Source organism: Phodopus roborovskii, unplaced genomic scaffold, assembly GCF_943737965.1.
Source record: "Phodopus roborovskii unplaced genomic scaffold, PHOROB, whole genome shotgun sequence".
NCBI classification, from domain to species: domain Eukaryota; kingdom Metazoa; phylum Chordata; class Mammalia; order Rodentia; family Cricetidae; genus Phodopus; species Phodopus roborovskii.
Window position 1 is genome coordinate 12891828 of NW_026126408.1, and position 25640 is coordinate 12917467.

At 44.1% G+C, this 25640-nt stretch overlaps 1 protein-coding gene across 4 annotated transcripts; it reads right to left on the reverse strand.

The window, feature by feature from the left end:
• Positions 1 to 932: 932 nt before the first annotated feature.
• Positions 933 to 21511, reverse strand: Gtf3c2 (general transcription factor IIIC subunit 2). 4 transcript variants are annotated; one of them, XM_051181791.1, is made up of 22 exons: positions 21316 to 21511; positions 17976 to 18038; positions 16580 to 16657; positions 15953 to 16222; positions 15472 to 15793; positions 15089 to 15217; positions 14489 to 14765; positions 12411 to 12505; positions 12101 to 12178; positions 11490 to 11588; positions 10824 to 11051; positions 10561 to 10672; positions 10282 to 10390; positions 8924 to 8949; positions 8177 to 8306; positions 4468 to 4612; positions 4221 to 4382; positions 3994 to 4081; positions 3645 to 3773; positions 2697 to 2846; positions 2498 to 2605; positions 933 to 2082 (listed from the first exon to the last, which is right to left on the reverse strand). In XM_051181791.1, exons 4-22 carry the CDS (start codon positions 16197 to 16199, stop codon positions 1864 to 1866), a joined length of 2853 nt encoding a protein of 950 aa, XP_051037748.1. In that variant the 5' UTR covers positions 16200 to 16222; positions 16580 to 16657; positions 17976 to 18038; positions 21316 to 21511; the 3' UTR covers positions 933 to 1863. The 4 variants fall into 4 exon arrangements, with proteins under 4 accessions (XP_051037748.1, XP_051037745.1, XP_051037747.1 ...); XM_051181788.1 differs by lacking the exon at positions 16580 to 16657; XM_051181790.1 differs by lacking the exons at positions 16580 to 16657; positions 17976 to 18038.
• Between the last annotated feature and the right edge of the window lie 4129 nt (positions 21512 to 25640).

Consider the following 25640-nt stretch of genomic DNA (forward strand, 5'->3'; position numbering starts at 1 on the left):
ACAAACTAAGCTAAGGCACAAGGAAGAGGAATGGTGATGGAAATACTGGGAAGGAAGAAAAACGAGAAAAGGCTCACGAGAAAGAACAGAGCAGAAAACATTGCCTGACTTTTCCTCGGAGTTCAGGAGTTCAAGATGAGGGCTGGCTCAGTACCAGGAACAGGGCTGCTGGCACCAGCCTACAACCTCAGCCTGTAATTAATTCCCAGGCCCCACCTTCTCTACCACCCAAAGTAGGGAAACATGGGATGTGCTGTGTCAAGGGGTTGCTCTGCCAGGACGAGCCAAGCTTCTCTGCAATGGAAGGCACTTCTTTATTAGTTCAAAAAGCAAGCCTGACACAGCCTGAGCTGGATCACAACAGAGTGGTACAACACTTGGCTCCTTCACACCAGTGTGGGTTGTGGTCCTTCTGCTGCTTAAGGACCTGAGGTTCCCACTGGCTTGCTTCCTCTTCTGAATAGGAAGGGACTGAACTACTTGATGCTCTTCTGAAAGACCTGGACATTTGACAAGTCTTCTATACTACTCAGGCAGAAAGCTGTTCCCAGATATGACAACCCAGGCTTGGGTGCTCTAAAGTCTAGGTTTTGTTTCAGGTAGTGCTAATCTAGAGTGCATCTCTTCCAAGAGGAAGTAGGAGACCTGTTTGTTTCCTGCTTCCTAAAATGGTCTACTTCCTTCCAAACTTCAGCCTGCACCCCTACGTGTCCCATGGCTGTGGTCTGGTGATTTCACATCACTGGGGCTGCCTGTGCTTTCGAGGCAGTATCACAGTCATGTGAGGTAAAGCTATCCACAAGAGGACTCTATCCAGATGACAGTACATTATCGGGTTCTAAATATTTTCTATACAGAGTTTAAACATGTTTAATACGTCAACAATGTGACCATATCATGAAGATCAAAAATCATGACTTGTAAAAGAATGATTGAAATAACTAAAGATATTTAATCTAGAGAAAAAAAAAATGGCTTGGAAACACATGATAGCTACTGTTATAAGTACTGAAAAGGGAACTCACAGGGAAGAATGACTAGATCTCCTAACACCCATTAGTAAAATTAATAGAGGTATAATCTTGACTTGATAGAAAGGAAATTTTTTTTCTTACTTTTTGGTTTTATAAGATGGCCCAGATTAATCGCAAAAATTGTGATCCTCCTGCCTCGGCCTCCCAAGTGCTGGGATTACAGGTATGCACCATTATGCCCAGCTTCAAAAAATTTAAAAACACTACTATCTAGGAGTGTTCAAGTAGTGTCAAGTGATCAATGATTGGGATTATTTCATAAGCAGGAGCCATTAAGAGCTGGCTGCTGTCCTACTGGGAGTTTATGGTGTTCCTCAGTTAAAGTATTATGAGCAGCTTCAGTCCAATAAATTACCATCACCCACATTGGGCCTGTGTGTTGGTTACTCTAAAGAGGAAGAACGGAAGGCAGTAACATCAAATCCTGGAAATGGACAGGAGCCTTCATGAACATATCCTTTCCGACTCTCCAAACACCCACTCACAAGTGGTCTCAAAAACACCCAGTACCTTTACTTAGCTTTACCTCCTTCACAATATGCTCAATATGAGCAATTTGACTCCCAAGCCTAGGTCAGGCCTGAGTGTTTCTTGTGAGCCACGGTTTTAGGCATAGGAATTGTTGTGGAGGGGGAGCCCCCCTACCTGCAGGGAGCTGTGACTATAGAAGTCTGTGGAAGGAGAGGGCTTTAAGGAGTTCTGGGCAAATAGGCCTAAAGATCTAGGCCTGGCACCATCACTGTCCAGGAAGGGCCCAGGTCCTATGCTCTGTGCATGGGGGCCATTTGTTCTTGGCAGATTTCAATCCAAGAGCTCTGTGTGGACCAGACTAGGGATTGGGGGAAAGGCAATGGCTGGCTGGAGAGAAACCAGGCCCTTCAGTTGAAAAGGAGGTTTGGAACATAGCATTGAAGTGGGCTCGGCTTTCAAGCTGCACACGGTGGGCCAGTGGAGAGGTGAGTCCACGGACAAAATGGATCCGAACCAGCCCTGACTGCCCCCCAGATACCAGCCATCCATAGGAGTCCAGGTTTGGGCTGAAACGTACCTGTGGAGAGAACAGAAAACCAAAAGGAGTCTCAGGGGTTATCTTAGGGTGACCCCTACCTGTCTGTGCTTTAAAAACAGGTTACCACACCTTTAGCCCCAGTACCCAGAAGGCAGAGGCAGATGTATGCCTTTTATCTCTGGAGTTTGAGGCCAAACCATGATAGCCAGGGCTACATAGAGAGATCCTGTCTCAAAAACACCCAAAATCAACCAACCAACCAACCAAATAATGAGCCACTATTAGGAGGACTGGACCATGAGAGACAGTCAATGAATGAGCTCTATATATCATGACCCAGGAGAGGGTGTCATGGCTGCTTCTCCTCTAGCCATCTCTGTTGCCTTTTAGTCTTCAATTCCACTGCTCACAGGCACACAGTGGAGGGTGGGAAAGCTTTGAGAGAGGCTCTCACCTTGTGAATAGCTTCAAGCTGCAGCCTGTCCAGGCAAAGCTGAGAGTGCCCCTCTCCTTCCTGCATGCGCAGCATTGGCTCTCTACGGAGCAGGTTGTGGAAGGAACTCTGGGGAACAGAAGTGGGATTCCTTAGCACTTCCTGTTATCTAAGGTTTCTATCTTTTCTAATGCCACACTGACTTGTAGATACAACTTACCAGATCTGTATCTTGAAAGAGTAAGTAGTGGTGATTGATGGTCTCAGTGTAAGTTCTCGCTTTGGGAGGATTGGGGGTCTCAGAGGAGGTTGAGGAGTCTTGGTCTTCAGGGCTGTCCTGGTAAGCTATCAGATCTGCTTTATATATGGGCTAGGAGAAGACCATAAGATTAGTGTCTTATATTCTTATTTTTTAATTAAAAATTCAAAGAACAACTTTTGGGCATCAATTCTCTATTCTATCCCATGGCCCCAGAGACTGAATGCAGTTCATACAGGCTTAGCAGCCAGTGTCTTCACATACTGAGCCATCTTTCTAGCCTAAGGTAGATTTCTTTTTTCTTTTGGTTTCTTCTTGTTCTTGTTTTGTTTTGTTTTTTGAGGAAGGGTTTCTCCGTATAGCCCTAGCTATCTTGGAACTCACTATGTAGGCCACACTGGCCTCAGAACTCACAGAGATCCACCTGCCTCTGCCTCCCAAGTGCTAGGATTAAAGGTGTGCACCACCACCTGAAATTAGACTTTAAAATACTGAATACAAAAGCAGAAAGTAAGAATAAAAATACACTCAAAGCCAGTGTGTGGTGATGCAAAGAAACACTGGGGCTAGCAAGATGGCTTTGGGTAAAGCTCTAGCTGCTAAGCCTGGTAACTTGAGTTTAATCTCCAGGATCTAAATGGTGGAGAGAGAGAAATGACTCCCAAAAGTGGTCCTCTGGTCACACATAAACCGTGACATTCACACCACAATCTCATACACATACATAATAATATGATAGGAGCAATTTTTAAAAACAGCATTCTGGGCACCAATAGGGCAGAGAATACACCTAATTCCTTCTCACAACGACCCTACCAGAGCTTGGAGACCAAGTGCTAGTTTGTATTCTACCATGAGTTCACAAGGCAAGTAGATTATGACCTGATAGATGGATGTTTGTATACTTACAAATCTTCTTTCTGCAGGTTTCTTGACATTAATTGGGTTTGATGCCATATCAGGTAAAATAGCTGCAATGAGCTCCCCAGATATATCTCCTGCAGCTACTGTCCCAAGCCAGTCTGAACCTGAAAGACTCTAATAGAAAAAGACATATTTATTTCACACATCCACTCATCATTCCTGTGATAGTGACTATATAGTCTGAGGTTGAAGAGATACAAAGAAATAACTCATGTCCCTAATGATAATCGTATACTATTCCTCCTTATACACTGAGCTAATGTCTGACCCTGACTACTAAAATGAGCGAATGAGCATCTTTTGCATACTGAAGCTTGGGGAGAGAGAGGCTCACCCAGACGGTGCCTTTTCGTGGAGCAGTAAAGTAGGCCTTAAAACCAAGGTAACCAGCATCGATGTAATGAATTCCACAGAGCCCATAACTATAAGAGAGATAAAATAAATTGTACTTCTTTTCTTACAGAATTCAAAATAACCCAGAACCCAACCCTCCTTTTCCCCAAGTTTGTACCCCAACCCTTAGGGCCTGTCCCCAGAACTCATATCTCCATCTTGCCGTACGAGGCATAGCAGTTGTCCTGGGCCACTGTGACACCATTGTAGGGGAGCAGCCAGGAAAGCTCTGTACTCAAGAAGCGCTTGATACAGTTTATTGGTTCATAAGGTCTCCGAAGATCCCAGAATTTGATTTTCCGGTCACTCCCCGCAGAAACCAGGAAATGACTGAAAAGGTGGGAGAACAAATCAGAGCCAGTAAGGAGGAGTGAGCCTGCTGCAGTCTCCCCTTCACAGCCCTCTTATCCTGTACCTGTTAGCTTTGCACCACTGAATTGTACGAACAGCCTGGTCGTGGGCTAGGAAACACTGGAAGGGGTACAGCTTTAAGGAGCCATCAGAGAGACGTATCCGTTGGAGGGGTGAATTAGTGGGAAGATTCCAAAAAACCACCATGCCTAAAGTAGAGATAGAATATGTAAGCATTAAAGCAGTGGTTCTCAACCTGTGGGTCATGACCCCTTTGACAAACCTCTATCTCCAAAAATATTTTCATTATGATTTATAACTTTAGCAAAAGTAGTTATGAAGTAGTGATGAAATAATTGTATGTTTGGGGTCAGCACAACATGAGGAACCGTGTTAAAGGTTGCAGCATTAGAAAGGCTGAGAACCACTGCTTTCAGAAGGCTTTAGATTCTGTGTTCTCACTTCTTTCTTTGGGACCCAGACTTTGTCTCCTACTCTTAAATCCAAAGTACAACGAAAGAATAGGGACGATGATGACCACTTAGCTCTCCCTCCCAGTTCAAATACCCAACATGACATCAGCCAGATGTGTCAGCTTAGTCCTGGCCCTGCATCTTAACTTTCAATATGAGTGTATCTGATGGCTGCTAAATAAAAGTAAAGAGACTTTTAAATTTTTTAGTATGTGTATTTGTCTGTGTGTGGGTATGTGCCTATGTGAGTGTATGGAGGCCAGAAGAGGGCTTTAGCTCTCCTAGAGCAGGATTTATAGGTGGCTCTGAGCTGCCTGATGTGGGTACAGAAACTGAATTCAAGTCCTCTGCAAGAGCAGCACATGCTCTTAACTGCTGAGTCACTTCTTAGGTCTCAGAGTAAGAGTTTTAAAACAGTACACATCTGCTGACACTGGCACATACTTATAATCTCAGCATGTGGGCTGAAACAGGATGATCTGCCTGGGACACACATGAAACCCTACCTCAATCAAACAAACCAAAAGCTCTTTAGAATAGCAGCTGGCAAACTATAACCAACAGGCCTGACAGATTCAGTGTTGCCTTTTTTGTTTTGGTACTAGGGACTAAATTGCCTCATGCATGCCATCTCTTGGGGATGGAGTTATACCCCCAGTGTCACTCTTTTGAGATAGCATCTTAGTATGCAGCCTAGGTTGGCCTCACACTACACTCACAGCATCCTTCTGTCTCCACCTCCTATGTGTTGGGACAGTAGTTATCAGCCTCAATGCTTGGCTTAGGCTGCCTCTTTGGGTAAGTTACTGTCACACCTATTCAATCATGGAATGTCTAGGGTTGATTACTTATCCAAATAGCAGACTTTAGCACCAAAAATGGCAAATAAGCTCATAAAACCTAAAATTACTGCTATTTAGTTCATTACAAAAAATGTCTAGTTCTGTTCTACAAGATTAATAAAAGCAACAAAATGCAGAGGAAAAGACAACAAATATACAAACAAAAAACAACTTGAATGACTTAAAACAAGGCTGGCAGGGGTTGGAAAGATGGCACAGTGGTTAAGAACACTAGTTGGTCATACAGAGGTCCTGAGCTCAATTCCCAGTGACCACATGATGGCTCACAACCATCTGTAATGAGATCTGGTGTGCTCTTCTGGCTGGCAGAGATATATGCAGAGAGAACCCTGAATATATAATAAATAAATAAATCTTTAAATGCCAGGCATTGGTGGCACACGCTGTTTGTCCCAGCACTTGGGAGCCAGAGGCACGCGGATCTCTATGGGTTCGAGGCCAGCCTGGTCTACAGAGCTAGTTCCAGGACTGGCTTCAAAGCAATACAGAGAAACCCTGTCTCAAAAAACAAAACAAAACAACAAAAATTAAGGCCAGCAAAGGAGAGGTACTCAGAAATGTAAATCAGATGGAAATAAAGGTAAAGGACATTTAAAAATCTTACATACATAGCATTTATGAACCTTTTTCAAAAAACAAAGCAAATAGAGTAACTTGTAGGAAAGCAATGAAAATAACTCAGCAACGGAGGCAGGAGACTGAACTGAGAGACCTTGGTGAGACAATCATTACATCACTTTAGCTAAAGTAAATTTATCTCAGATATGCAAGGACTGAGTTCAATCACTGGTACTAGGAGAGGTGTAATAACAGTAATATACCACGAAACATGTTTTCTGACAATGAAAATAGCATCAAAGAAAAACAGAAAACAGATAGGAGTATGATGTAAGAAGTTTTAAAAAAGCAACAATTTCCTTATCTTCCTGACAAAAAGTCTACTGATCTCTGAAAATGAAACTTTAACTTAAAAACAATTAGAACAGGCTGGTGAGATGGTTCAGTAAGGCTATCTGCTGCAAATAAGGCTGTAAGGCCACCTGTCACCAAACCCAACATCCTAACTTTGATCCTGGGAAATCTACCTACATGGCTGAAAAAAGCAAGTACTCTTAACCACCAGTCATCTCTCCTGATCCCCTAATTTGTTTTATTAATTAAGAAATTATTGAGGCTGGGCGTTAGTGGCACAAGCCTTTAGTCCCAGCACTCGGGAGGTAGAGGCAGGCGGATCTCTGTGAGTTCCAGGCCAGCCTGGTCTACAGAGCTAATTCCAGGACAGGTTCCAAAGCCACAGAGAAACCCTGTCTCAAAAGCTCCCCAAACCAAAAAAAAAAAATTATATTATTTCACTTGTGTGCGGCTTATGTGAGTCCATGTGTGTCATGGCTGGCATGTGGAGGTCAGAAAACAATTTACAGGAGTTGCTTCTCTCCTTCCACTGTGTAGGTCTCAGGGATCAAACTCAGGTCATCAGGGTTGATGGCAGGCATCTTCACCTGATGAGTCAGTCATCTAGCCGGTATATTCATTTAACTCTGAGTAGACTTTTCTTTTTAAACTAGCAAATATTCACTGTTATCACATCTTCATAGAGAACTACATTAAATTATGTTCTTATCTTTGCTTTCTTTTCTTTGTGATGAGGCCAAAAGAGCCCAGGCTGGCCTCAAATAGTTTTTGTTTCTGTTTGTTTGTTTTGTTTTTAGACACTACCTCTCAGTGTAACCCACTCACTCTATAGACTAGGTTGGCCTTGAACTCAAGAGATGTATGTGTTTGCTGCTGCCCAAGTGCTGGGATTAAAGTTGTGTAGCACCATCACCAGACTCAAATAGTTATTTTTAAGACTTACCTCAAACTTCTGCAGTTAAATGCTCTACTACTGAGCTATACCTCCAGCCTTGAACTTCTGATCCTCCTGCTTCCATTTTCCAAGTGTTACATAACATTATGCCCAGTATGTAGTACTGGGAATTGAACTCAAGGGCTTAGGACAAGCAAAGTCAGCATTCTACCAACTGAACTACATCCCATCTCCCACTCTCAATAATTTTCTAAGTAGAAAAATTATAGTAACATTTTTTTCTTTGTGTATTTTTGCAATGCTTGAACCTTTATAAAGATTTATTTTATGTATGTATTTTCCTTGCATGTCTGTCTGTGTACCATGTGCATCCCTAGTGCCCAGAGACCAGAAGAGGGCTTGGGTACCCCAGAATTGGAGTTAAAGATAGTTGTGAGCTACCAGGTGGGTGCTGGAAACCAAACCCAGGTCCTCTGCCACAACAGCAAATGCACATAACTGCTGAGCTGTCTCTCCAGCTAGGCTTGAATATTTTCAACTATAATATAATGTCATGCTTAACCAAAAGAGGACACAATCCAAGCCCATGCACATATAAAAAGCTTAAAGAGCAATGGTCTTGGTTTTTACCATTGTAATATCCTGCAGCCAGGTGGTGATGAGGCCTGGTAGGCATCCAAGCCAGGCTAAGGCACTGACCACACTCAGATGGGTCTGAAGCTTGCACAGACCCGACCTGAAGGGTTGCCAAACACTGTACCTGTAAGGACAAAAGAGATAAGATTACGATTAGGGATTCTTACTGATTGGAAATAAGACTCTAATCAGTTTTTTTGATTTTTTTTTAAAGATTTATTTTATGTGTCTAAGTGCTCTTTCTCTCTCTCTCTCTCTCTCTCTCTCTCTCTCTCTCTCTCTCTCTCTCTCTCTCTCTGTGTGTGTGTGTGTGTGTGTGTGTGTGTGTGTGTGTGTGTCTCTGGTGCCCATGGATGTCAGAAGAGGCAGGGTCAAGTCTCTTGACATGTAGGTACTAGGAACCAAACCCAGGTCCTCAGCAACAGGAAAAAAATGTTTCCAGCCCCCTCGAATCACTTTTTGTTTTCTTGTTTTGTTTTTTGAGACAGGGTTGGTTTCTCTGTAGCTTTGGCTGTCCTGGAACTTGCTCTGTGGACCAGGTTGGCCTCAAACTCACAGAGGTCCGACTGCCTCTGCCTTCCGAATGCTAGGATTAAAGGCGTTCGCCACCACCTCCTGGCTTCAAATTAGTTCTTAATCCGGAAGGGGATACTTTTCACAAGTGAAAGACTCACTGTAGAATCTGTAAAATAAGGCTCTAGGAAGATGAAGCTTCAACTAGGATTTACAGGTTCTACTCACCTTGTAGATGGCAGGCTTCATAGCATCTGTGAGGGAAGAAGAGAAAACAGCTGATGCTTTGGCTCCACAGGGCTGAGCTCCTACACAGGCCTTGCTGTAAGATCAGGCCCTCAGGCCCAGGCAGTGCCCTTCCTTAAATCTCACACCATTCCCAACTGCTCCCTTCTTCCCCAACGCTAGCTTTCCTTCTGTGAGAACCACCGACTCCTCCACATGGTCTTCTCTCCTTTGCTGTTTCAAGAATTCTGCTCATTTGCTCAGCTGTTTTTTTCTTCATTAATCACTCGCTCTTTCCTTACTGACTTGTTCCTACATTTCTATGTAAATATGCTCTACGATCTCCTCTTCAAGGGTTAATTAAGCATAGTAGTGTAATTAAGTATAGTAGTGTAGATGTTTAATCTCTGAACATGAGAGGTGGAAGAAAGAGGAACAGAAGTTCAAAATCATCCTCAGCTACATTAAGTTCAAGGCCAGCCCAGGCTACACGAGACTCTGCTTGAAAACACAAACTAAACACACACACACCTCCCTTTGGCCCATATTCACCCAGCCACCACTCTCATTTATTTGCCTTCCTTTATTTCTAAGCCCTTTTTTTTTTCTTTGTTTTTGCAGGCAGGTCTCTACAGAGCCTTGGCTGTCCTGAAACTCAAAATGTAGATCACGTTGGCTTTGAATGCTGCCTGCCTCCCCGTTACCTCAAACTTTCTAAAGAAATTACCTATGAGGCTTTTCCAATCTTTAAGAATAGCTAAGAATATGGCTCAACACTAAATAGTAACTCTACTTAATACATTACCAGATTTCTCATATTTTGGTAATTCAACTGTAGAAATGAACTTTGTAGATGACATCATATCATAATGTCAAAGGGCTAGACATGCCTAATTTCCTATTTCTACCTCAAACTATTCCTCCACCAGACTACCAAACACAAAGCATCCTAGGGCTTAAACCCAGTTACCCTCTTCTTAAATACTCAGTACTGTTGGGGGAAAAAACAGGGTCTGCCTTTCGTGACTCTTCCTAAAAGATACTGTCTAAACATGGGTGAGGAGCACTGAGACCAGCACTAGGGGAAAGGTAGGACAGAGGAGGTGAGGCTCACAAGTGGGCCTTAGCAACTCTTTACACAGTCAATGTATGAGTATGGAAGAGGGGGAAGTGACTGGTAAAATGCTGAGAGGGTACAGTTAGTCTGGAAAAGAGAGAGTTTAAGCTCAAGAATGAACAACTGAAGTCATAGTATCATCATAAAAGCCTGATTATGCTTTTATGCTTGAGAATGTACTAAGTAACGGGAGGCAGACAGGCCAGAGAGCTCTGGCTACCACCACTGCAAATATATGACTTGCCTGGAGGCTGCTGAGCCAGGAGGGCATCAGGATGCGGCAGACTGAACAGCAGTACCTTCCCATCTGAGCAGGCCAGAGCCAAAAGACCCAGCCGAGGAAGAAGAGGAGCCTAGAGGGTGACAGCAGATCTGTGCTGAGGCTTGCTGCTTTCAGGTGCCTCTCAGAAAACCAGAGGCTTTCCCTTAGATCATGACACGGATTTCTAGAAAACCCCACCCACCACATTCTAATCTTCCTTCCTCCAACTCGAAGAACTCCCAGAGCTAGAACTACAAGTACCTTCCGAGGGGTTTCTGGATGTTCCCATGCTCCACTGGGGCAGAACTTGAGGTCCCAGATACAGCCACTGTCACAAGCAATCCCATAGACAAAGTGGGCCCTGTTGCCAGGACTGGAGGGAGAAATGTGGGAGATAATAGGTAGGAAGAGCCTAGGACTAACGAGCTCCACTTCCTCGTCTTATCTCAGCCCAATGCAAGCCCTTCCCAGCCTTGTTTCTCCCTCACCCACCTGCCTGTGGCAGTGTCCCAGCCCCACCTCACCAGCTTTCTTGCTGCAATGTCCCAAGGCCCCAGAGCTGCAGCAGCCCAGGGCCTGAATGAAGCTGGCTCAGTGGGTGTGTCTCATTCATGTCAGGGCTGGAGAAAAGGGCCACATACTGTGAGGCTGCTGACCCTTCAGGCACTGGGCACCAGTCCAGAGCCCAGAGTGGTCCTCCTGTGAAGAAGGACACATCCCAGCGCTCTGGATGTGCTGTGATCGAGCTAAATCTAGAGAAAAGTCAGACAGTAGAGAGATATTAGGGAATTCAAGAACAAAATGCAAAGTCCCACTGGAACAAGTATGATGGGCATATGTGAGGCTCTGAAAAACTCAGTCTGTGGTTGGAGCAGGACTCTGCCATGACACCTCCCTCTCTCCCCTCTCAGAAATGAACTCCAGCTCATCTTCAAAGATGAGTGGCTATTTGTTCATGCTAAACACATGTCACCTTCTGAGCTGGCCTGCCCAAGGCTCCCAAACTTCTCTCAGCCCAGCATACAGAGAAAGCTAACACTGTACACTGGGGAGGACTAGTCTGCTACAGCTGGGCTCTTATCTTCAGAACTCAGGAGAGGACAGGACTAATTCGTTCTCTCTTGCAACATCCGTTCTTCCTAGTCTCTCTTGGAGAATCAGAAAAAAAGACTGTGTGACTTATCTTTTACCTGTTTATTCTGTAGATCGTGCCATCCTCAGGAATCCCTTCACGGTGTACTGAGAACAGGGGAGACTTCTCCTCCTGGGGCAGGTAGGGAGCTGCTTCACTGTGGGAAGCAAAACATCAGCTTGAGCTCAGAAGAGTTTCACTACCACAGAATTCCCACGTGTACCTAACAATTCTTTGTCACTTGTGTGTCCTCTCCTTCAAGGCCTCTTTGGTGGTTAATATTGTCAACTTCACAGGACCTAGACTCACCCATTAGTCAAGCCTGTGGGTACACCTGTAAAGGGTTACCCAGATTAGGTTGGCCTCTGGGTAAATCTGTGAGCACTTTTCTTTATTAGGTTAATTGGAAAGGGCACCTAAATGCCCTCAGGCTTGGGTTCTGGATTACAGAAAACAAGCTAGCCTGAGCACCAGACCCACTGATCTTGCCTCCCCAGTTGCAGATAAAGAGCCAAAGCCTCAGTGTTCTGCCAGGACTCCCCAGCATGACACACTGGTGCCTTGACTATGAGCCAAAACAAATGCTTTCTCCTTACAGTTGCTTTTGTCGGGCTGTCCTAGCACAGCAATAGAAAATGACACAATTTCAGAGATGCCAATCCAACTTACAGTTCTGTTAACAGCTGCCACTTCCAAGCTACTGGGATCCACTCAGCAAACTCCCAAAATGAATGCTGCTGTTCTCGGCTAGAGAGACAGAAGCATCATCAATGGACAGAGACTCCACACAGCACTGTCTAAGACCGTATTCTGTGAGGGTGGGAGTGACCAGCACTTGAAATGTAGTCAAGAGACAGCATCTCTCGGTAATGAGCACCACCACCACACTCCACACATAAGCAAGGGCTGCTCTCTTTCTATATGGTCCTTATATGCCTCCTCCATCCCCTTGCCCTCAGTCCCTGGCCCCAAAGCTCACAGGTCCTTGGTGAGGTGCAGGCACTTCCAAACAGGAGCCATGATGTAATTGGGTAAGCCATTGGGAGCCATGCCCCTGCAGTGTGGTTTCTGCTTCTGAGGGTTAAATGAAAGAAAACATAAATACTCTAGGTTAGAGAATGCCGCAGTAATGCTAGTACTAAAACAACTACAGCAAGAGGATCAAGTTTGAGACCAGTCTGAACTAGACAGAGTCAAAGCCCAGCTTAAGGTATAAGAACATGTCTAAGAAAGTTCCTAAAGTGTATAAAAATTAAGTTTTTAGGGCTGGCATGATGGCTCAGCAGGCTAAGTGCTTGTTGATTTGGATCTCTAGAACCCAAAATGATGGAAAGAACCAATTCCCCTGAGCTGTCTACTTACTACCATAATCACTCTGGAGATTTCAAGTGCCCACACACTATTTGGACGATATTCTTAATGACTGTGTGTGTGTGTGGGTGTAAAACATTTATTATACACACAGAGACATTATAAACAGTTTAAATATTTTGGTTTTGTTGCATTTTTATTTTCAAAAAATAACACTGATCCCAAAGAATCAGTTATCTTGATTACTGACGGTCTGTCTCATGCTCCCTAAATGTACACTCAAGGCAGATGCACCCCTGAGCTCACACACTGGAGACCAGACAATTAAGCTGTGGCTCGCTCGCTCATGGCTCACAGGTGCCTCACACTCCACACTCCACCTATGAGAAAGGCAGTTCACCCTGTCCCTGACACCTACTCCATCATGTCCCACAGCTGGAAGCCACCAGTTCCTCTTCTTTCATCTCCCTAATGGGTTCTCACCTCTGCTTTCTCCACTGGTTCATTTAGGGCCCTGCAACCTTTCATCTGGATAGATGAAAGCTGTCTTCAAATGTCAGCTGCAGCTTGTCCTAGTTATACTGTGTTCTTTTCTTTACTTAAAAAGATTCTGCAGCTTTAGCTGCAAATGTTAAGAACAGTTTTGGGAACTGTCAGGTCTGGTGACACAGGCTAATAATTTTAACTGCTCAAGAGGCTAAGGCAGAAGGATTTCAAATTCAAGGCCTGCCTGGCTACAGAGTAAGTTTAGGGCCACCCTAAGAAACTTAGTGAAACTGTGTCTCAAAATTTAAAATAGAAAAGTAAAAGACATTTTTTAAAAAAAGAGCTGGGTATATGGCTCAGCAAGAATACTTGCCTAACATTCATCAGGACTTGGGGTCAATCCTCAGTATCACACACAAAAAAGAAGAAAGTTCTAATAAAGCCACAGAATTGCATACTTTTTTTGTTTTTTGTTTGTTTTGTTTTGTTTTTCCGAGACAGGGTTTCTCTATTATTTTGGACTAGCTATCCTGGAACTAGCTCTGTAGACCAGGCTGGCCTCGAACTCACATAGATCCATTTGCCTCTGCCTCCCGATTGCTGGAACTAAAGGAGTGTGCCACTAATGCCCGGCCAGAATTGTATACTTTTAAATGGCAAGTTTATGTTATATATATTCATCATAGTCAAAACTAAACAAAAATGGGGCTGCAGTTAAGAGCACTGGCTACTCTTCCAGAAGACCCCGGTTCAATTCCCAGCACCCACATGGCAGCTCACACCTGTCTGTAACTCCAATTTCAGGGGAAACGCACCCATGGCTAAATACCAGTGCACATAAAACAAAAAACAAACAAAAAACCAGCATGTGTTGGCACCCACCAGTTTAAGTCCTTTCATGCTCTCTACCAACCTCCCTTCTTGCTCCCCTGTGTAATCACCTGTTCTTGCCCTTCAAGGTCCACCCAGCTCAAGTGGCATTCCTCTGTGAAATCTGAGCAGTTAGTTCCCCTCCCCCATGTCTAAGTCATTTTGTAGCATTCAGTAGAGACAGGGTCCTTGTTCACACTTGTGTTTCTTAGTAAAGAGAGAGCCATCTTATTCACTGTGTTCTCCCCCCTATAGTCTCCCCAATACATCACATTTTTGAAGTTTCCCCCCCTTTTTTTGGTACTAGTTTTGGCCATGAGAGATCAAAGTCATCCTCTGGGTACTAGGATGCTCCTAAAATTCCCACCCCTTTTTGTCAAGCTGAGTTACCCCTGCAGTGGGTCCTCGTGGGGTGCTTCGGGGTGCAACAGGCTCAGGATCAGATGAGTTCTCACTTGGGGCCTCACTTTCCTCCTCATCTTCACCCTCGACCTGAAGAACGAAGTCTTCATCCCGAGCGCTACCATCTTCGTCACCCTGAGAGGCTCCTTGCCGAGTCTTCTTGGGCTTGGTGGGGCTGCTCACCTTAGGACTCTTAGGGCCTGACAGTGGAGCAGGCAGGGCTGTTGAGAGCTCTTCAGCCAGTTCCTGAAGGTACAGAAGTGCCCTGTGGGACAGGCTGGAGTCAGAGCCATGCTCACAAGCACTCAACAGAGCCCACATTTCCAGACTTTATTATTACTTTATTATCTCAATAATGCTGTGAAGCAGCTGCCAGTTTCCCCTTCCCTCCAATAGATGCAGAAACAGAAATCCAGTAAAATTAAGTGACTTGGCATAGGCAAGCCAGATACCAAGGAATCTGAGTCTAGGTTTTCTAATTCTAGGCCAATTCACTCTTTAGTCTACCACATAGAACATCAAGGGCAAGGGAAAGAAGCAAAGGCACATAAACACTGAAATATATTGAGTGGTAAAAGCAATGAAGACCTGGGGGAAGTCTGTGAAAAATGTGATGGAGAGCCAGGTGTGGTGGCGCACGCCTGCAATCCCAGCACTCGGGAGGCTGAGGTGGGAGGATCGCAAGTTCGAGGCCAACCTGGGTTAGGCAGCGACACCCTGTCTCAAAACAAAAACAAAACAAACAAAAATGTGATGGAGTATGAGGTACAGAAAGAAATCACTTAGATACAAAAGTTAGCAACACATACCACAAAAGTGGCTTTTAGAGCTAAAGGGTTGCCCCCACCCAGAACCCAGACACCACCCTACTTACCTGATACCTCACCAGTCTTCCCATCTCTCCAACATCTGCCCCACCTTCCCCCGTCCACCACCACCCCTCCACCAGGGCTGTGCCCCACAATCCTTACACTTGGGCAGCCCTTCGGCGGGGTCGTTCCCCAGAAGGGGTCTCAAAGTCCTCAGGGGGCCTCTTTGGATGTGGAGACTCTGGCTGATCTAGGCCTTTGGACAACTTCAGAAGTAGCAGGTCTCCCTTGGACTTTTGACTTCGTTTCTTAGGCATGGGGGTGGACAGAGGGTTGGACTGATCTAAGAGACCAGGAACCAGAGGGGTGGATGGAGGTTTACGTTGCTGAGGCCTTTTAGGGCCTCTTGGTGTCCTACCACCTCTCTTCCCGGAAGGCTTTGAGGCCCTAGGGTTTGAGACCTTTGACATCTCTGAAGAAAGATCTGTGGAGAAGAATATGGCCTGTGAGATGGCCTTAGGGCAAAGTTCCTTGGAGCGTAGTACACAGTACCCAAGTCTGTAAGAACCCACAAGCTCAATATGCTCTCTTTCACCCTAACCTAAGCATGGAGAGATAAGAAGAATCAAGGCAAGGCACATACCTTGCTGCTCCAACCTGCTGAGGCTCTCCTGCTCTGGAGGAAGCCTCCTCTTGTCAGAAGTACCCTCAAATCCAGGCAAAGGAGTAGGTAGTGACATCTCGATGGAAGTCTCCACACTAGATGATTCTGAAGAGGCCTTGACATCCAGCCTGTTTAGTTCTTCTTGCTCAGGAGAGTCTACCACAATCATATTCCCCACGGGGTCGGCCTCCCCCAGGGCAACATAGCCGACCCCGCAGGTATCCATCAGCACCCCCCAAAATGGCTGCCCTGCATACAGAGATATAGCAATGAGAGGAACATAGAAGCTATGTGTAGAGGCTCACAGTTTTCTCTTTCCCCCTTCATCCCACAACCAGAAACCCAAGCACCCTGATCTCAGTCATTCATTCACTCAAATAGCTACTGGAGTAGTAAGAAGGCTTAGTAGGTTAAGATGCCAAGTCTGATGACTTGAATTCAATCCCCCTGACCCATGTGGCATGCTGTAAGGAGAAAACCAACTTCTATAAGTAGTACTCTAATTTCCACATGCATCCCCCCAACACATAAACTGTTATGTCAAGCACTGCTCAGGGAACTAGTAAATGATAAGACAAACAAGGAGCTGGACATAGTAGTGCACACCTGTAATATCAGCTCCTGGGAAGCTGAGGCAGGAGAGATGCTGTGATTTTGAGGCTAGCCTGGGCTACACCCAAGCCCCTGTATCAGAAAAAAAAAAAAAAAAACAACAACAACAAAAGATAGGCAAGATGCTATCTTCTTGAGATTTACATTCTTGTGAAGCAGACAATAAATAAGTAAACAGATAATAAGCTACCATTTATTAACTGCTTACTACATACCAAGTAATACTAAATGCTTTATGAATGCTACTTAAACCTCATATATCTTTATAAGGATATGGAAATGAACACACAATTAAATTAGTTCTTATTAAAAAACAATAAAATAAATCATATTCAGATCCCCCACCACAAGGGAAAAGGAGACATAAATTATGCACCTCTAGGGAAGAAATGTAACTTCCTAAAAAACAGACTAAACAACAGCTGCCAGGAAGGTGTGATGGTGCAGTGCAAAGTCCTAGCTACTATGGAAACTGAAGCAAAAGAACAATTTGAGCCCAGGAATCTGGGGCCAGCATGAGGTATAATACAACAAGATTCTTAAATATACAGAGTTGTCACACACTATTAAAACTGAGCTAAAGTAGGCTACCCAAAGGTAACATCCATTTCTGTGACTATTAGTAAAGGAACAGACTTCCTTAAGAATAAGAGTTGTATTGAACTAAGTGGGGTAACACATTTTGAAATCCCGCATTTGGGAGGTAGAGTCAGGAGTTCAAGGCTAGCCTAGGCTACATGAGATCATGCATGATTTAAAAAAAAAAAGAAAGAAAGAAAACCGAGTAAGTCTAGCCATCAATGTTAAATTTCAATGGGGGGATGCTTATTGGCAACAATACAATCAAAGATCATCCTATCACATTAAGAGAACTTTTCCCATCAAACAGTGGACTAAAGTGTCCCAAATCATTACGAATCCAGAAAAAATAGTTATATAACTACAGGCCAAGAAGACTGGCAGAAGTAAAACATTAATCACAAACCAAAAATTTGAGCAAATACAACTCTGTAAGGGTCCAAATTTTAGTCAGGACAATGTTTGCCTTTGACAAGGGGTAGAAATAACTCAAACCCCAGGAGGTAACCCTCTACAGGTTGAGATATAACTAAAAGATAAAGAATTCATCAGCCTCAATGGAAAAATGTATTCATATAAATTCTAAAAGAAAAATACAAGCTAAAGCCCTCACCTCTCTTACAAAATGGCAGCAGTAAGCCCTCTAACTCAAGTGCTAAAGATATAGTGCAACCTCATATGCTAAAGACACTGTCTATGGTGTCATAAATAGAAGACCTATAACCCATTCAAAACTGGTAAGCAAAAAAGAATCCAATATGGGAACCTATGTACAGACAGGACAGGAAGAAAAAAAAAAGTTGAAAAGTACCTTTCAAAAGAACTATTCCAGAAAACAGAAGAAAATTTTCAGCAAACACAAAAACTACAGGATCTAGGAAACAAGAGAAAACAATGGCAAGGTGGTTTAAGTAAACTGGCAGCCACAGGGAAAGGAATTAAGTAAAAACTAAATTCTTAGACATTAAATCCACAGGAAGAGAAACAGCAAATTACAACTATACTGCTAAAAACTGAGGTGAAGGGCAGGTTTGAGAAAAGCCACAGTCTGCAAAGAGGGAAAATAGTGACCAAAAAAAAAAAAAAAGACAAATGGAGGAGAGGTGAGGGGCTAAGAATTAGTAATTTACCAGCTTTGTTGTTTTTGAGACAGGGTCTCACTATGTTACCCAGGCTGGCTTTAAACTGACAGAAATTTGCCTGCGTCTGGAATTAAAGGTGTGTTCTACAATCTCTGGTTTAAGTAATTTATATTTTAAGAAGGCAAGTGTGATGGCACACAAGGCAAGTGTGATGGCACACAATTGTAATCCCAGCACTTGGGAGGTGATGTGAAGAGATCACACGAGTTCAAGACTGGCTTTCTAAGAAGAAATGGGAAGAGAAAAAAAAACAAAATTTCAAAAATTTAGAAGAGGTTTGGGGGGTGTTGGTACATGCCTTTAATCTCTCTGAGTCCAAGGCCAGATTGGTCTACATAAGGAGTTATAGGTAAGCCCTAGCCTTAAACAAAACAAAAACAAAACAAAAATGAATAGAAAAGAGGGAGGAGTGGTGGTTGGCATCTGTAATTCCAGCAACAGAAGGGAGCAGAGGCAAGAGAATGGAGACTTCCAAACATGAAGGGATACAGTAAGACCCTGTCACCTATCACCCGCCCCCCCCCAAACACCTAAATAAGGAAGATATCAAGAAGAAGGCTTACTGGGGAAGAGGGAATGGGAGGGAGGTTGGAGAGATGACCCTGCAGTTAAGAGCACTTGCTGTTCCTGCAGAGGACCTGGATTTGGTTCCCATCACCTACATGGTGGCTCACAATCAACCAGAACTCCAGTGGTGCACAGACATACATGAAAGCAAAACAACCCCACACACAAAATAAGTAAATAAATGGCTTATTGTGCACAAGAAAATTAAATCAATAAAGAACTTCAAAGGGGGGGGGCAGGGGCGGGGCAGTGTATCTCTGCGAGTTTGAGGCCAGCCTGGTCTACAAAGCTACACAGAGAAACCCTGTCTCAAAAAACAAAAAAATTAGACCGAAAGTATTTGAATGAAAATACGAAATCTCAAAAGGAAATAAATGCACATCTCAGTACTTTTAAAACACCTCTCTTATAGAGGGAAAGGCATCAGATCCACTTCAAAGTTCTCAAAAAATACTTGAAGTCAGAAAACAGGTTTGAGAAAAAGTCTTTACTAAGCTGGGAAGTCATTCATGTGAAGGCAACAACATACCATTCTTTCCTACGGGCTAGAGAAGTAGTTCAGGGATAAAACACTTGTCCAGCATCCCCCAAAGCACTAGATTCAATCCCAGCACAGAAAAGAAGGGAGGGAGTGAGAGAAGGAGAGAGACTTTCTGATAGAGAAGCTGTGATATCAAAAAACTGGCAGTATTTATGATGGCGAAACATTAAATTGAGATTAATTAACTATATCTTTGAAACAGACTCTAACTTCAAATTTTAAAGGTTTCATTTGGCCATGATGGTGAATACTTGTAATCTCAGCCTTTGGGAGTTGAAGTTAAAGGGTCTGGAGTTCAAGGCCAACCTGGAATAAAAACCTGTCTAAAATAAAAGCCTTGCAAAATAAATAACAACAACAAAATAATATTCTGACTGTAGTAAACCAAGACAAAAATCTATCTTCTTTGAAATTTTGTAAGATCTTTTCTATTACAGTATTCAAATTTGATGTGTGGTAAATAGAACAATTAACTCATAAATTTTTTCACTGAGTGACTCAACATATAAAAAAAAATCCTTTTGAAGATTCATTTCTTGTGAAAGTCAGTGGCACTGAGTGGTTTAATTTCTTTTTTTGTTTGTTTGTTTTTTTTTTTTTTTTTTTTCAAGACAGGGTTTCTCTGTATCCCTGGTGGTCCTGGAACTCATTCTGTAGACCTGGCTGGCCTCGAAGTCACAGAGATCTGTCTGCAGAGTGCTGGGATTAAAGGTGTGTGCCACCACCATCTGGCTGAGTGATGAATTTCTACTTAAGAGTTTACAATACAAATTTTGGACAGACAGTAAAGAAAAAGTGTTCAGTAAATTCTAATTGAGTTTTTTACATCCCAAACTGTCTGATTTCTTTGCTGCTTCAGCCTGCTAACCTGACTACTTGGGCAAAAGAAAAACAATTAGATAACACTACATCATAAACATAAGAATCACTTCACATACACATACACTGGTTTAATACACTGTTCCCCAAAGTAATCCTACCGTGCAACTGCTGAAATTTGAATGGTACAAAAATGATCAATTTCATTTGGCTGTATTTTTAACTTGCACAGAAACCTTCAACTCATGTTTTCAGTTTATACTGCTAGAGACTAAGGAGTGTAAACTTGAAAAGTAGAACAACTTAAAACTTTTAAGAAAACGGCACTACAGTTGGTAACGGTAAAAGGTAACGTTTGCAAAAGATTAACTTAAATGTATGTAACAATATGTCCCCAAGAGCAAACATATCTGATTATATCCTAAACCTATCCAGCAAAGTGAATTACCTCCTGTGGGGGTGAAGTCGCCATCTCTGTCTTGCCCAGCAGACGGCCAACTTGCCGCGGGATAAAAAGACCAGACAAGGAAACATAACTGGCCCTTGGCTGCGCCAATGGGGTTGCAGCGCGCGGGGCACAACCCCCGGGGTTAGAGCCACTTGGAGAAAAAGGCTGGGATACAGTAAGAGAGGACGGAACACAACGGGGATTGACTGCAATGAGTCTAGACACCAACACCTGCCATTCCCTAATCCTGGCCGTGGGGGCAGCTTTCTCCACTAGCCTGTGCAGCAGGCGAGCCCTGATTTCCCTAAGCCTGAGGACGACAGCAGGTTCACCGAGTCCAAGGGGAACAACGTAAGCAGCGCGGAAGCCTGAATCCAGATTACCGCGCTACACGCATCGCGTGGGGGAAGAAAGTAAGGCAGGCTGGCAGAGATGGGGGATGCTCAGTGGCCACCGTGAGGACTGAGGTGAGAGCGCGACGGTTTTCTGGAGACGCGCAAAGGCTGGGAGGCGCGCTGCCTTGCGCGGGGGTAAGAGCGGAATCGGGAGTCGGTTCCCAGTGCATTAGCGCTGCGGCGAACGAAGGGGAGGAGTAATTCTGGGTCCCCCGCACACCCCGTTGCGGTACACTCACCCGCGCCAAAGTCCTTCCGGAAGTCCAAGTTCGAAGATGGCGCCGCCTGTCGGGTCGCGGTTTTATGACGAAATCTTGAGTGTCTCTTCCTTGCCCCGCCCCCGACACAAGGTAACTGCCAGCTTGGTCGGGAGTGCGTTCCCCGCCGAGTTTTCTATTAAACTCCGTGTTCCATAATGCAGCGCGGCGCGGCACGGCGCGGCGCCGAGCCCACCGACGCCCGCGAGCTGGAGCCGGGCTTCCGCGGCCCTGGGACACTGCAGGGCCTTCTGGGAACCTCAGCGACCGGAAGGGGAGGTCGGCGCCTGCGCAGCACCGTGGCTTCCCCAGCGGCCTTGCTGAAAAGCTTTGAGGCTGAGGTTGTCGCGTGTTAGCCGTCGCCGAACGTTCCGACCAGCCATTTCGACCAAGGCTGCTTGCTGGCCTTGTGGCGAACGGAGCCAGGCCACACTGATTCTTAACTGCAATCCCTTGCTTCGACAGACTAGGAGACACTCTCGCCGCCGACCAACAGAGGATCTAGTGATTTTCTGCTGCTAGTGAATGAGCAAAGACAGGAAGAAAATAAAAAGGGTGGCAAGCCTTGCCTGGGCGGGTACGCTGCGCTTCTGGAGAGATCGTCTACCCTACTGCCAGGCCTCGTGCCACTCCGTCCCTGGGAGGTGGCCTCTGATGGAGGAAACAAGTGCAACAAGTTGCCTTGAGCCATTTAAAACCATACATATTTTACAGGCCTGTCCATACCCAAGAGGAGGGTGAACAAAATGAACAGGAAAGGGTGGAATAAGGCAGACTTTCCTTTTCCAAATAGCCTTGTCCAATAATTCTCTTGGTTGAAGGTTTAGGAAAAGTGTAGAAATCGGGCATAATGGTGCACACTTCAAATCCCAGCACTTGAGAGGTGGAGGCAAGAAGATTAGCAGTTTAGGGTCATTCTCGACTACTTGGATGTTGGAAGCAGCCTGTATTATATGAGACCTTGCCTAAAAAAATGGAAAAGAGATAAGGGGAAAGGCAGGATATGTCCATTCCCACCAGAAGACCTTAGGTACTCAAGGCTGAAGTCCAGGACTTAAGTCCCTACCTGGGTAACCCTGTCTCTTTAAAGAAAAGGAAAAGTATGGGAGTTATTGGGAGCATGGGAGGAAAGAAAGGGTCACCCAATTCTCTCATATACCCTTAAGCCCCAAGATAGCATTTTGAATTGACATCTTCCTGTTAGATTTGTCTCCCCAGCATGGTGTCATGAATTGTATTCTGTAATGAATATAATCTCTTAAAATGTTGCTGCCTCTGATTGATTTCCCTTTGATTTTTAATCACAAAATTAGTAACTATTTGAAAAAGAAAAGATTCTTGTAGCTCAAAGTTCAATGTACAAAAGGAGGTCACTAGTGAACCCCATGGGCAATTAACCCATTGTTGATCCAATCAATACATTTTGTGTATGAATGCTTCAATTCCCTTTCTCCGTCTCATCCCCTTACTCTAGGTGCCCTGGAGCTAATCACTGACATGCCTCAGCCCCCTAAGCGCTCTCTTTCATTACAAGCACAAACCTCCATGCCCAGTTTGCCTTAACAAAATAGACAAATGCTTTCTTATTTATGTACACATGTGTGAGGGAGTATGCACACATTGATGCAGATGCCTTTGGAGGCCAGAAGGGGGTGTTAGGTCCCCTGGTGCTGGAATTAACATGTAGCTATGAGCCATCTAATATGGGTGCTGGGACTCAAACTGGTCCTCTGCCAGAGTAACAAGCACCCTTAACCACTGAGGTATTACTCCAGCCTGCTTAGTATGTAACTATATGTAGTTAATTAGTATGTAACTATGTACTTCACTGCATAGTCCTTTATTGATATAGCACTGAGTATGTGTTTTCTGGTCATTTGGTGTTACTGCATTGTTGCTATAATTTATGTCTAAGTTCAGACATGCTTCTGTATATGACTAGAATATATTCCTCTAAGTTGAATTGCTGGGTCAATGTTTAGGTAAGCACATTTGTAGTTTTAGTTGAAAAGCATTCTTTTGGGTGTTCTCAGTCTCTCGTGTTTTTTTATTTGGTTGGTTTTGGTTTTTCAAGACAGGGTTTCTCTGTGTAGCCTTGGCTATCCAGAAACTTGCTCTGTAGACCAGGCTTGCTCCAAACTCACAGAGATCTGCCTGTGTCTGCCTCCCAAGTGCTGGATTAAAGGTGTGTGCTACCACTGCCCAGCAACAGTTACCTTGTAAGCATGAGGCTGAGACCCTGTTGATTTGCTTAATTTGATCACTGAGTGGTACATTCAATCTAAAAAGCCTACAAGTTCATATTGACCTAAAGACCCTTTTAGTACTCAGGTGTCTGTACTGGCCTGCCCTTGTAGTTCTGACAGGATACATCTTCAGCTGCAGCCATTAAGAGCACCATGATGCATGTTCACTACTTCACTTTTAAAAGGGTGCTGTCCACCTCCCATCTTTCCCTCTCTGCCTCTTTTCTGCTGCTCCTGTCCCCAGAGGCCAGTCTCCCAACTCCCCTCCCTCCCTTTCCCATTCACTTTCCCCCATTAAAAAACCCCTCCACCCAAGCTCTGACATATGGCATCTTTCTCTTGCTTACAGTGTTTTTAAATTACAACAGCTATCAAGTATGGTGATCCAAAGCCTGGAATTCTCACACTGAGAAGGCCAAAAGGGGGAATAGGAAATTATTGGGCTTAGAGAAATGAGTTAAGTGACCTTTAATCCCAGCATTGGGGAGGCAGGCAAATCTTTTGAGTTCAAGGCCAACCTGGTCTACAAAGCAAGTTCCAGGACAGCCAGGACTGTTACAGACATAAATCCTGTCTCAGGGGTAGGAGGTGGAAGATCATTCTGAAAGAAACATTTTTTTGTTCCTTTTAAGTATGAGGGATGGAACCCCAAGATATGTAGAGTAGGCATGGGAGGCACTCTGCTACTGAGCCACATCCCTGTCTTGCATGAAAAATAAGAACCAGTTGTATGGGTTTGTTCTGCCTCCAATTCAAAGTAGCCAACAGTAAAGTGCCAGTTTTGAGACAACCATGAACATTTGATTATGGGTCACATAATGCTAAGGAAGCATTATTTGGTATGTTTGTGAACTTCTGTATTTTTAAGAGACACATTGAAGTCTTGCAAGAAAGAAAATGATTAATGTCTGGGATTTGCTGTATAGGGATTTCTTCAGGAAGGGAAAAAAATAAGGCCTGGAGAGATGAAGTTGTCATCTGTCACCTTTTCGTGTGTCCACCCCCCCCCCAACTAAATATTTTAATACAGAGCTGGAGTTCAAGGCCAGTACCAACTACATAGTTGTTTCCTTGCATCAAAGGAAACAAAAAGTGGCAAGTTTTGATAACATATCTCTGTGAGTTCCAGGCCAGCCTGGTCTGCATAGTGTGTTCTAGGGCAGCCAAACTACATCTTAAAACCTAAATAAAAATAACTTGACCAAGCATGGTGGTGCACACCTTTAATCCCAGCATTCCAGAGGCAGGCAAATATCTATCTGTTTGAGGTCAGAGAACACTCTTGAAATACCAATAAATAAATAATAAACACCAACTTATTATTAAGGCTAGGACTTGTGTTGAGGATAGATCCAAGGCCTTGTTCAAAGTAAACATGTTCTTCGACTACATAGCTCTAGCCCTTAGCTTTTTGGCATGGTCTTTCTGTTTCTGCATCTGAGCACTGGGGTTAAAGGCATGGGCCTACCATATTTAATAGTGACATATTCATATTCCTCCTCATTCCTAGCTCAGGTGCTACATGAATAGCTTTTTGTTTAAGAATTAGGTTTTTTTTTTAATTATTTAAAAATATATGTAGATTTTTGTTTTTGAAACAGGGTTTCTCTATGTAGTCCTGGAACTTGCAGGGTAGACCAGGCTGGTCTCAAACTCAAGAGATCTTCTTGCCTCTACCTCCTGAATAGTAGGATTAAAGGCATATGCCACCATGTCCAGTTACTATTTTATGTGTATGTGCATTTTGTCTGTGTGTATGGTCACCTTATGCATGCCTGGTGCCCAAGGTCAGAAGTGGGCACTAGATATTCTGGAACTGGAGTTACAGAGGTGTGAGCTGTAATTGAACATAGTCCTCTGGAAATTAGCCAATGAGTCACCCAGGCAGACCCAGTAGTTGTTTTTGGAACAAGGTCTTACTTTATAGCCCTAGGTGGCCTGGAACTCATGTAGACCAGGCTGGCCTTTAATGTGACAGAGACTGGCTACCCCAGCTAGGACTAAAGGAAAGCTCTCGGAGTGCTACCATGCCTGGCCTATGAATATGTTTGATGCCTACAC

Coding starts and splice junctions, on each gene's coding strand:
- Gtf3c2 (XM_051181790.1), bottom strand. CDS start 16,199: ATGGATACCTGCGGGGTCGGCTATGTTGCCCTGGGGGAGGCCGACCCC. Junction 12,506..14,488: donor CACGAGGACCCACTGCAGGG/GTAACTCAGCTT, acceptor TTTAACCCTCAG/AAGCAGAAACCACACTGCAG. Junction 12,179..12,410: donor CTGCACCTCACCAAGGACCT/GTGAGCTTTGGG, acceptor CTGTCTCTCTAG/CCGAGAACAGCAGCATTCAT.